Source organism: Myodes glareolus, chromosome 10 (genome assembly GCF_982192425.1).
Source record: "Myodes glareolus chromosome 10, mMyoGla1.1, whole genome shotgun sequence".
In the NCBI taxonomy this organism is placed as follows: Eukaryota; Metazoa; Chordata; class Mammalia; order Rodentia; family Cricetidae; genus Myodes; species Myodes glareolus.
The window spans coordinates 34214989-34227427 of NC_142035.1; the positions used below are offsets into that span (position 1 = coordinate 34214989).

Below are 12439 nucleotides of genomic sequence, written 5' to 3' on the forward strand. Positions count from 1 at the left end.
ATTCTCAAAGAAACAGAGCCTCAGCTGTTGCTCCAGGTGACACAAAAACGCTGCCCTCAACACAGGGGTTCGAGCTGCAGGCAGAGTCCATGGGCAGAAGATCCAAATAATGTTCCATGTGGTAAAGTTTTAAATGGCATGGCAGCATCCTAGAAAGCATTCAGCTCTCTGGATTCTCAACCCAACCCAAAGTTCACAGAGAAAGAAAGCAGCCATTGCTCCTAATTAAAGACAAGATGAGCGCAAATGACTGAGCTGAAGCCCGGCTGTGAGCTGTTACTCGGTAAGGTTTTATTTGAGAATATCTGATGCTTTTGGAAATGCACTTCTAGGGTCCAAAGACACCTGCAGCATAGGAAGCAGCTTCATCCTGTTGATGGGGACTCCAGTGCTGCCTGCACTGCTCCACACCTCCACTGTTGTGATGCAACTCTTCTGGGCATGAGAAGGGCCAGGCAAGGCATCTACTGTGTCGAGCTTAACCGTTCCTCTCAAGCTATTTTCCTGGGCCATGCCAAGGAAAATTATACCAGGCCACTGTTCCTGCAAGGAGTTGCTAACAGAAGACCACATAAAGCAGCATGGAGATAAACACTGAATTTCTTCCCCCTGACTGGGACCAAAGTCAGCAAAAGGTAGAAGAACTCCAGTGCCCCAGGAGTCCTGGGGTTCCATGACAGCACCCCATAGGCTAGGAGCAGGGCAGGAATCATTCCTTATAATCTCTCATCCCAGGACAGAAGGCCACGTGGGCATCATGAGCCTTCAGCGCCCTTCACGTTTCTTGAGCTCTAACCCAGGACGAGCAGCCCTTTCTCAAACGCTTCGTTTCAGCAGCCCTCACGTGCTCACGCACCACCGTGAGGAAAGAGGATGGCAGAGTCACTTGGTTTTGGCTGACAGTGGAGTCCAGGATGCTGCTGGAGGCCACTCCAGGATGGGCTGGAGGGTTTCTGGATGGAAGCTGCCTACCTGTACCACTGCACACGGCTTCACTCGCCCAGCTGGGCCATGTGGAGGTGACTACCCACAGGCGACCAGGCCCGCTGTGAGGACAACTGCCTGCACAGCTCCTGAAGGCCCGTTCTCTGACAGCACCCACTGTCCTTTGGGAAGAACGGGGTTCACCTCAGCGGCGGAGCCTCAGGAAGAATGCATGTTTACACTCTGTACTCTCCAGTGGGTAATACTTATCATAAAAGTCCAGAACATACTCCTCCGTCTTGAAGCCAAACTTCTGATATAGCAGCATTGCAGGGTTGCTTGCTGAGACGTGAAGAGTCACATCCTTGCCCATGCACGTCTGCCAAAGAGTGGAAAACACAAGGTGAAGCCACGGGGACAAAGAGAATGAACAAATGAAGACAATCTTCAGAAGGAAGCAAGTGGGGTACTGGGAACTGGGGCTGGGGTACAGGAGCACCTAGCAACTGCTGGGAATCCAGGGGCACTCTGCACCTGAGCTGTGTACCCCCAAAACTAAAGGGATTCATGTGCTAGGGGCAGGGGGATTGTTTTTACTCTGAAGCAAAAGGCCACAGAGTATATTTTGTAAGAGAATTACATTTATTTATTTATACTATTTATTTTAGTTTTATATATGACCGAAAGCATGTCTATGTATCACATGTGTGCAGGAGCCTTCAGAGGTCAGAAGGTGTTAATTAATCCCCTGGAACTGAAGTTACAGATGGTTGTGAGCTACCATGTTGGTGCTGGGAACCAAACCTAGCTCTTCTGCAAAAGCAGTAAGTTAAGAGCTCTTGACAGCTGAGTCATCTCTCCAGCCCTGTTTATTATTTCAATTAAATTTTATTTCCTTACTTTTTATGTGTGTCAGGGGTGGTATGTGTGTGGGCTCATGCATGCCATACTGCACAGACCAGAGGTATGAGGACTATTGGAGTCGGTTCTTCACTTCTACCATGTGGTCCCAGGGATTACACTCAGACCACCAGGTTCAGGGGCAAGTACTTTTACTAGCTTCATCAGCTCACCAGCCTCCATATTACTGGATTTTACAATTCAATTAAGTTTAAATATCAGACACATCAATACCAACAATATGACAACCTCGAAGAACTAGAGAATGAGAAATTCTATTTTCCATATAGATGACAGTTATATCATCCCCACAACCTATAAAAAACCCTTTCCTAGAAATGCTAGAAATCAGCCGCATGGTCACCACTAAGCGCACGCATTTAGTGCCAGCACTCCGGAGGCAGAGGCAGGCGGATCTCTGTGAGTTCGAATCCAGCCTGGTCTACAAGATATAGTTCCAGGACAGGCTCCAAAGCTTCAGGGAAATCCTGTCTCGGAAAAACAAAAAACAAAAAACAAACAAAAAAAACATACTAACTTATATAAAAATCTAAATACTAAAATTTTAATTATAAAACCTGAAGTCTTCTCCTTAGGTCTCTTTAAATCTGATATAATTAAAGGAACAGAGAAGGTTCTATGGCTATAAAGACATAGATTCTTTAATTAGCCCACACAGAATGACGTACTCCAGCCCACACAGGTATGAACTATTTAATGATGAGTTCAAGGCAACTGGCATTTTCCTTCTTTTTCTATTTATTTTTTCACGGTGTCTCCGAACACATCTGAGACAAGAGACTGTGATTATTATCCTAAGGACAACAGCATGGTGTGAGCACACAGAGCAATTCCATGGGGTGATGGCGGTGGTTTTAGACAGTCCGCATAGATACCTAACCAAGGCCATCACCAGTTACTATAGACTGGGTCCTGTTTGGGCCCTGGGCTTACAGTCTGACTGGGATACAAAGTGCCCACTCATACAGATGAGCTGAGCAAACAGTCAACAAGGACTCGTCTCCTAGCCAAGCCTGACACTAAGCACCAAGGATGCCTCTGAGTTATCATCCCGCCCTCCTCCAGGCCCTGCTAGTAACAAAGAGCCAGAGAACTGCCCAGGCACTCTGCGAGAGAGATGAATGCAGTGGAGATGCATCCTGGAGGGGCACAAAGCACAAGGAGAGAAAGGGTGCGGAACTGACACCAGGAAGCACGTGTGGACACCAGACAAGGGCTTACAGTCTCTGCCCTAAGTGATTTCTAGAAAGATGCTTTAAGATGCCTACCCACATCTAGGAATTAAGTGAATTCCACTAACAATTGGGAAGACGCGCTTGATTAAGCATTAGAAAAACGCCTTATTTCCATCCTCTCTTGAGGCAAGAACTCAAGTTCCAGGCCAGCCTATGCTATAGAGGGAGACCTTATCTCAAAATAAAACAAAGACTTGCCCAAATCAATATTGTATAATCTTTGTTGCTATTTTCAAGACAGGATTTCTCTGTGTAGACCAGGTTGTCCTCCAGAAATCTATCTACTTTTGCCTCCCAAGTACTGGCATTAAAGGTGTATGCCACCACCACCCAGCTTGCATAATTTTCTAAACTAAATAGTTTCTAAACAGAATTTACCAGAAGAATTCTTGAGAAAAAAAATTTATTGCTTGGTGGTGTTGTACCTCAGGAAGCTTAAAGTTCAAAGAAACACGTAAGTTACCTATATTTACTAGTTCATACAATAAAAATGTTTATTATTTTATGAGAAAAAAATCATTGCTGGGCCAGAAGTGGTAGCACATGCCTTAAGGCCCCATACATGAGAGGCAAAGAGGAAGATCTCTATGAGTTCAAGGCTAGCCAAGGCTACATAGTGAGATCCTGACTCAGAATAAACAAACAAACAAAATCCTTGCTAGGTGTAGACTCAGGTCTGTAATTTGAGCCCTCTGAAGACTGCCATGAGTCAAGACTAGCCTGGGTGACTGTGGTGGTTTGAATACAAATGGCTCCCATAGGCTGAGATTTGAATGCTTAGTCACCAAGGAAAAGCACTATTTGAAAGGATCAGGAGGTGTGGCCTTGTTGGTGGAAGTGTGTCAGTGAGGGGTGGACTTTGAGGTTTCAAAAGCCCAAGCCAAGCCCAGTGGCTCTCTCTTCCTGCTGGATACATGGGATCCAGCAGTCAACTCTCAGCTACCGAGTCTGTCTGCATGTCATCATGCTCCAGCTGTGAGGATAATGGACCAAACTTCTCAAACTGTAGGAACGCCCCAATTAAATGTTTTCCTTTATAAGAGTTGCTATGGTCACAGTGTCTCTTCACAGCAATAGAACACTGGCTAAGACACTGACACAGTAAATCCCATGCCAACCACGGTTTAATATCAATATTTTGCCTAAAAATGAAAATAATCTTTTTGCTTGTGGGAGGAAAAAAAATGCTGCATTCATTTGGAGTGTACTGCTTACTGATTCAATTGTGATGAATGCTTATAAACAGATAACAGACCCTCCAAGTCATGAGACTTATTCCAAGAGCACAACAGTACCAACACAGACACTGCGTGTGTTCTACAGTCTCACATATGGTATTCTGCTGTATTATTTACGATACATGTTCACCTAGGGGCTTCTCTGAATCCAAGAATAGAATCTTATCTTAGGGGCTGGCTGGAGGTTTAATCCATGAGCTTCCTTATCTCTTGATAGGTGGCAATGGCTTCCTTTTGCTTAGGCTATGCTGAACAAGTTGGCTTAGCCTTATGGCTCCTCTAAGTTTTTCTGGGAAGCCCTGAAAGGTAAAGCACTTAATTTAGGTAAATCATGAGCAGAGAGAACTTGCCTGAATCAGATGATAGATCATGAACGTGGCAATGCCTGCTCTTCTCCATTCAGGATGGACAAGCAGAAATGAAATGTAAGCTTCGTTGTACTTCACGTCTGGAACCATGAAGCCAAAGGCAACAATGACTTTTTTATAAAGGACTACAACACTGAAGTCTGGATACTGCAGACACTCAGACAGGTCAATGCCTAAAGAAAAGAACCAGCCAGATACTCAGACCATGTGCCTTTTGGAACTAATGAACAACAAGCTGTTCAGCCTGTACTTATTGTTACACCTGCATGCTAAAAAAAAATTCCCCAAATTGGAGGCAAAGCTATTACCATAGATACCACACATTCAGATCAGAAAAGTGCATTTTAGAAAATATCAAAATTAACATAGTCTTTTCTAAGTACATATGCTAAAAGCAGAGAGACAGGACAGGTTGGGTAGCAGAGAGATTCCAGGTTCAGAATGGCCACACCTGGCTTTGACTCAGCCTCGTCTACCATGTGTTTGATTTGGCACATTTTAAAGTTGCCTCATTTCTTGCAGTGTGTTAAGCTGAGGTACATACTGAGCCCTGACACGGCAGGGGTAAAGGTCCTTGAAAATGTCAACATCGTTTTCTCTTTTTCTTCAAATGTTGTTTATTATTGTTGTTCCTGTTGTGTGTGTGAGTATGTATAAATACAAGTGCATATGTGCCACGGCATGTGTGTGGAGGTCAGAGGACAACTGTGGCAAATCTGGTCTCTCTTTCCTCTGTAGGATCTGAGGAAGAATTCAGGAAGCAGGTTTAGGTGGCAAGCACTTTCACCTGCTGTGCCATCTCATGAGCCTGCTAACATCATTTTCTTTACCCCACTCACACATCACCAACAATCTTCCTACAAATGCTAAAGGTGGCGAGAATAATGTGTGGCAAATACCCAACATCAGGGTAGAAGGAGCTGACACTCCAGAATGTGACTTTCAGCCCAGGGCAACCCCAGAAGAGATGGACCACACTGTCAGACCATCAGCAGGGCAAGGCTCTGCCCTGATGAAATCTGTACATCTGCAAGGCAGACGTGTCCTGTATGTTTCAGGCCCATAGAGAGTACGGCTATAATTAGCAATGAAATTGCTGATTGGCGGCCTAGGTCTTGGCTGATGAAATGACAAATCATCCTGGTTTACCCGAGTCCTGAAGTCAGAGGGCATTTGGCTTCTTAAGAACACTTTTTGGATGTCCTACCATTCTCTAAGAAATAGGTAAACGACAAAACACAAAGAACTATTAGGTAAAAAACAAAAGTGTTCACATGCCCAGCTATGAGTCTGTGTATCTTGGAGAGACATTACCTGGTATCTAAACATAGGCAGAAGCAAAACAGGATGAATCTTTTATTCTGGAAGCAGAGACAAACAGGGAAGAAAAACAAACAAAAACACTGTTGATTACTTTAATTGCTTGCTTCTTGATTTTTAGGAAAGTGAGAGGCATTTATGCTTTAATATTTCTGTTAGTAAAGACAGACTAAAGGGAATCAAGCGTAAAGCGCTTAGGGTCACATGGCAGACACTATTTAAAAACAGACCCAGGTGATAGATACAGAACAATCAATCTGCCTGGTGTGGAAGTAGGAACATACCAGGCCAGAAAAACTCCTGACACATGGAGTTGATGGTTGGGATGTGATTTGGTCGGACGTAGCAGTAATCGAGAGGTGCGTCAGGCTCAGGTGTCCAGTGAGGGTCACTCCTGTGCAGGTGGGAACGAATCTGGGACAGGAGCTGGAGTTTAGGTGGCTTTGTCTCATAATCACGCCTTCAGCACCACAGAAAATAAACAAATTCAAGTCAAGAAAAACACTCATTGCTGCTAGCTATCTGACTCACAGCTACTCTGAACTGCTTACAATATCACAGTTTTATATGCTAGCTAGTATTTAGTCTTAATGTTTTCTAAATTCACTCTGAACTCAGATCAAGCCAGACTCCTTTGGTACCCACCAGGGATTGCATGAGGTGAAGGGAGAAACAGACACAGCACTTAGCTATGCTCAGAAGGGCCTGACACAGGGATGCTCCTCCAGCATGAGCAGAGACCAGGGGAGGGAGGGGCTGCACAACTCCATTGGCAGCTGGAGATCACGAGAGAAGGTTTGCCCAGGAACCGGGGGGTAGGCGAGGGGTCAGATCAGGGTGACGGTAGGGCTACAGGGCAAGCATGCTGCTTGCAAGCCAGCTGGCCTAGGCTGAAACAGTCAACTCTAGATTGACAAGAGACTGTCTCAAAAAAAAAAACCCACAAAAACTTGCAGCCCAGGTGTGGTAGCATGGGTCTTTAATCATAGCATTCAAGGGGCAGAGGAAGGCAGATCTCTGTGAATTCAAGGATAGCCTGTTCTACATAATGAATTCCAGGTCAGACAAGGATACACAGTGAAACCCTGTTTCAAAATTAACTAATTAATTAAATTTATTAAAAATGGTTCAGAGTAAAAATGAAAGATACCCGAAGTCAACCACAGCTCTCCACAGATGAATGTACCTGCAGGCACACATGCATACACACACGTGCATACACACACATGCACACACAAAAATACGGAAAACAGAAACTGTCCCAATGTTCAGATAAGACACTGGCTCAACTGAGACTGCTTTCCTTTCTTTTCAGTTCACAAGACTAGTAAATATAAATAATTTTGATACTGTGAACAAAAACCAGTTGTAGTTAACACATGCTTTTAATCCCAGCATTAGGGAGACAGAGGCAAGCAGATCTCTGTGAGTTCACGGCCAGCCAGGTCTACGGTAGTGAGTCCCAGGACAGCTGAGGCTCTGTAGAGAGACCCTGTCTCAAAAACAAACAAACAAACAAACAAAACAAAAAACCCCAACTGAGCAGTAGTGGCACACGCCTTTAATCCCAGCACTCGGGAGGCAGAGGCAGGAGAATCTCTGTGAGTTTGAGGTCAGCCTGGCCTACAACAGAGTAAGTTCTAGGACTGGCTTCACAGCTACTGAGAAACCCTATCTCAGAAAAAAAAAAAAATGATGATGATGATGATGATGATAATGACCAAGAAATCAAAGTTAACTCAGTCTTCTTGCTTTCTATACTTCTTTCAAAGGACCACCCTGTCTGTCCTTGCCTGAACCTGCTCTATGTCAGGACATATTTACCCCTATAGTCTGGGTAAATATGCCAACAATATCACCCCTCCTGACAGCCCTGACATCATGGATACCTGATATAAGGCTTCAGGATCCGAGAAGTATAAGGGCTGACAATACTTTGGTCCACAGCCATATCTTCTGATCCCACCAAACGATATAAAAATCTGGTGGTCTGGTGCCGGAATCCTTTCCTGGTTGGTAAGGCAGTCTGTGGGAAAGAAACAGTTTATATAAAAAGAAAAGCATTCAAAATGGCAATCTTCCATGTCTAATGAGCTTTCTGTATATCAGGAGTAGGTCTTTTTTGCACTACCTATTTGAAAAGCTGAAGTTTTGACATAAACTTATCAGGTCTTTGCCTAAAACTAAATACAAAAAAACTAACACGGGTGGGCTATTTACTATTTATTATACAACCACAGTTTTATCTTAAGAGCCGCCAGCGCCAATGAACTTTTTTTTTTTTGACTGTGCCCCTTTTTCACTAAGTAAATATGGCAAACACAGGAGTTATATTGCTTACCAGCCCTAAAACCTGTCACCGCAGTAAGGAAGCCCCAGCAGACTAGGCAAAGCATGGCCTTACTTAGTTTGTTAGGCAGATACTGGGGCAGAACTGGTTGTTTTCACATGGTTGCTCTGTAAGGGCCACACTGATGGGAAGCTGTTCTTCCCTGAGGGCTGCTAACCTGGGGCACTGAGTCATGTAGCAACACACAACACTGCAATTAAGGTTGTAATAGAAAGAGCTCCAACCAAGATGAAAAGACCTTCACAAAGGGGTGCCAAGATGAAGCTAAAAAACCGAGTTGTCTTTTAGAGCCAGTCTGCTCTTAGCCTAGAAAATAACTTGTTGAAAGAGCAAGGTTTCTTCCTTTGTAATTTGCCTTCAGACTTTTCCAGCCTGGACACCAAACTCCTCAAAAGTCAGCTTTGAAATCCTTCCAAGGCTTCAAGTAATCTTCAAAGCTGTGGAGTGCAGTTTCCAAAGGACACAAGCAGCTCCTCCCACCCACTGCAGGTCTAATGGCTCCTCCTATCAGAAGGCAGAGTCTACCCCAAACCCAGGCAGCTGTAAAGAACTTTGACCTATCAAAGTGGCAGAAGTAACACTTGGAACTTCAAGTCCAAATCTTAAAAACAACTGGCAACTTCTTCCACCTCGATGCATGGCTGCCAGGTGGCTCCAACTAGGTGGCCAGGTTCTGGAAGAACAGTGTCCCAGTCAGTCCAGCCACAAGCAGCTCCCCAGGGAATGCAGCCACAAACATGACCCCAGAGACCCAGTCTTCAGCTCACAAGGTAAACAGAACCATTCAGCTGGGTCCAGGCAGGCCAGAATCCAAGAAATAATAGCAGTTCTTATGGCAAGCCATTAAGTTTGGGGTGGCTTTCAATGTAGCGTCAGGTAATTTGTAGACCCATCAGTTCACAAAATAATCTCTCCCTCTTAACAGTCTCAGGGTGAGAGAGTCCTGTGGATATTACAGAATTGCCCTCTGAAGATTCTACTCTTCTCCAAAACACTCCCCACCAACCCTAGACCACTACTGCCTTCTATGGGCCACTCTCACTCCACACCATACAGCCTCCACATACAGGCCAGATGCCTTTGTTATTGTTGTTGTTGTTGCTGCTGTTTGTTTGTTTGTTTTGAGACAGGGTTTTTCTGTGTAGCTTTGGAGCCTGTCCTGGAACTAGCTCTTGTAGACCAGACTGGCCTCAAACTCACAGAGATTCGCCTGCCTCTGCCTCCCTGAGTGTTGTTATTAAAGATGTGAGCCACCACCACTTGACCAGATACTTCTTTTAAAAATAAACTGGGTGTGGTAGCACATGCCTTTAATCCTAACACTTGGGAAACAGAGACAGGCAGATCTCTGTGAATCCAAGACCAGCCTAGTCTACTAAATGAGAACCAGGTCAGTCAGGGCTACACAGTGAAACCCTATTTAAAAATCAAACATCAACTCCCCCACACCCCCGCACCCTGTTCACAATTCCTTTGTGGATTCCCACTGCCAAGGTCCTTGCCTGTGCCTTTCAAAGAACCTGCAGAACCTGACCCTGTCACACTGTAGCCTCATCTCCCCGGACCATACTCCTGTGTCGTGATGTTCCCATGACATCCACCAGTCTTTCTCGGGCCTCAGGGCCTGTGTCTGGCCGTCCATTCCAGTTCTCTTCCTGCTAACGTTTCCTTGTTAGTTAGTACTTCTTGCATGGTTACCTCCCCTGAGAGGCTAGTCTTAATTCCCAGGAATATAGTGGTCCTCTGCGCACGCGCGCGCGCACACACACACACACACACACACACGTCCTGAGTCAGGAGATCTGAGCCCAGTGAGCCAACACTGTCATTTCACTGTCTGAGGATGTCAGCTCCAGAAAGCAGAAACCTACTTAGCATTAATTTACCATGGTATACCCAGCTACAATAGTGCTACATTATTTCAATAAATTATTTGAAATAGATAATTATTTATTATTTATTCAATAAGTTACATTTATTGAATCACAAAGTGATGGGGATAATGGTTTCAAAGTCAAATAAGGTGTGGACAGTTGTTAAATGTACTGCTTCTTTAGCTGTACTGGGTCCCTTGGAAACCCAGATGGCCACAGACATCAGCACAGGCTGAGGAAAGGTCTAGGAGGGAAAAGGTGGCTAGAAGTACTAACAAAGTGAGAACAGGGCGCAGGGCTCTGCACCAGAGGGGCCAGAAAGGCCTGGTTACACCCCGTGCAGTGGCTGCTCTGGGTGGGTGACTGCCAACCAAATGTGCCAGGCGACTGTCTGCTGGAATCTTCCTGAGACAGAGGAGAGGAACCACTATGGTCAGAACTAGGCATTCCACATCCCAGGAGGAACAGCAGAAGGGGTAAGACAACAGGGGGTCCTGAGAGGCCAGACAGAGAATGGGAAGTGACAGGCCAGCACCTCTTCCTTTACTAAACACTAAGAGAGCATGGCGAGATCAGGTTTCTAGCACACACACACACACACACACACACACACATCCCTGCTGCCCCAGAATAAGCAGAACAAGCTCCAGAAGCACACTCAGTACAGGACGGCAGGGGCAGGCAGATCTCTGAGTTCCAGGTCAGCTAGTGCTACACAATGAGGTTCTCTCAAAACAAAAGAAAACAGGGCTTTCCAGAGCAACAGTACATACGAGGATAATTCTTTCTGGAGCAAGAGTACATATGATGATAATGAAGTTACAACTTCAAAATAGCAAAGGAGAAAACAAAACTACACCTTTGTAAGTTACTCTTTAAATGCAAGAGTGACATAAAGATATTCTAGGCACACAGGTTTCCAAGGTACATCTCAAAAGACCATACTTAGGGATGGCGGATGGCTCATTAGGCAGACGCACTTCCAGCAAGCTGTCCTCTGCCTTCCATGTATGTGCTGTGGCCTATGCACAGGCTGCAGCTACACGACAAATAATTGTTCAAAGAACCATGGCATAAAGAACTGTTAAGAGTCGAGCAAGAAATTAATACAAGGAGAAATAAAGAAAAGTCAGTCTACTATCGTGTAATAAGTAACACAAGAGGAAAGCTAAGAGGTCAAGAAAGCGCACTTTGAGGGAGGGGCAATCAATAACATAACATTTAACAACACAGAAAAACTTCTTTTTTGTTTTTTGTTTGTTTGTTTTTTAGACAGTCTTTCTCTGTGTGTAGCTCTGGCCATCCTGGATCTCCCTTTGTAGAGCAGGCTAGCTTTGAGCTCACAGAGATATATCTGCCTATGCTCCTGAGTGCTAGGATTAAAGGCCCATGCCACCAGAAGAACATGTAACTCAGGACCTATCAGAGCACAGGATGCTATGCACCCTCAGTCCAAGCCTAGCCCTTGCCCATCTCAGTAAATGAACTCCCTGGGCACAGCTGGAGTCATGTACTACTGCAGCTCCTTCCGTCACAGGTTCTCAGTTACAGCCCAGACCATGTGGGCTGCGGAGCCTACAGTTCTTACCAGCAGGCCCTTTACACGGAAGAGGGTATGCCAGTTCAAAATAGGGAATTCCTAAAAGACAGAACAGAGGAACCGGGACAGGAAATGGGGAGAACTCCAGAAGGAGATGGAGATCAGATGGAAAGGGCATCCCACACCAAGCTCCAAGTACGCCCTGAAGAAGAGGCCTGGTGCCTACCACGTCACTGAGAATCAGACATGCAACAGAGATTTCCAAGAGAGTCCAGAGAGAACAAGAGAAAAAGGTCAAAGACTCTCAACAAGCAATTCACAGAGAAGCAAATAGGAAACACAAAATGTTCAACCTCACTTATTATCAAAGAGATATAAATATGAGATGAGATTATAGTCACAGCCATCGATTGGTAAAAGTTAAGGCAGATGAAGGTCAAATGCCAGCAAAACTTGATGGAGGAGGGTCTTCTGCCTATGTGTTACTTTCATTGGTTAATTAATAAAGAGACTGCCTTGGCCTTTTTGATAGGCCAGCCCTTAGGTAGGCGGGGAAGACAGAACTAAATTCTGGGAGGAAGAAGCAGAGTCAGAGAACTGCCCTCCATGAAGCTGCCAGGTCAGACGTGCTAAATCTTTCCCGGTAAGCCACGACTTTGTGGTGAGATA

General features: G+C 45.0%; 1 protein-coding gene across 3 annotated transcripts in view; it reads right to left on the reverse strand.

The window, feature by feature from the left end:
- Positions 1-267: 267 nt before the first annotated feature.
- Positions 268-12439, reverse strand: part of Kat14 (lysine acetyltransferase 14) — a 37325-nt gene continuing 25153 nt past the window's right edge. For 2 of the 3 annotated variants that reach the window (XM_087911158.1, XM_087911157.1), the window contains 4 exons: positions 7896-8032; positions 6291-6466; positions 4669-4859; positions 268-1303 (listed from right to left, as the gene is read on the reverse strand). In XM_087911158.1, coding sequence (XP_087767284.1) covers positions 1130-1303; positions 4669-4859; positions 6291-6466; positions 7896-8032 — 678 coding nt within the window. In that variant the 3' untranslated portion in view covers positions 268-1129. Of the gene's footprint in view, positions 1304-4668; positions 4860-6024; positions 6048-6290; positions 6467-7895; positions 8033-12439 lie in introns of those variants that run through there. The other variant, XM_087911159.1, reaches the window with a different exon arrangement.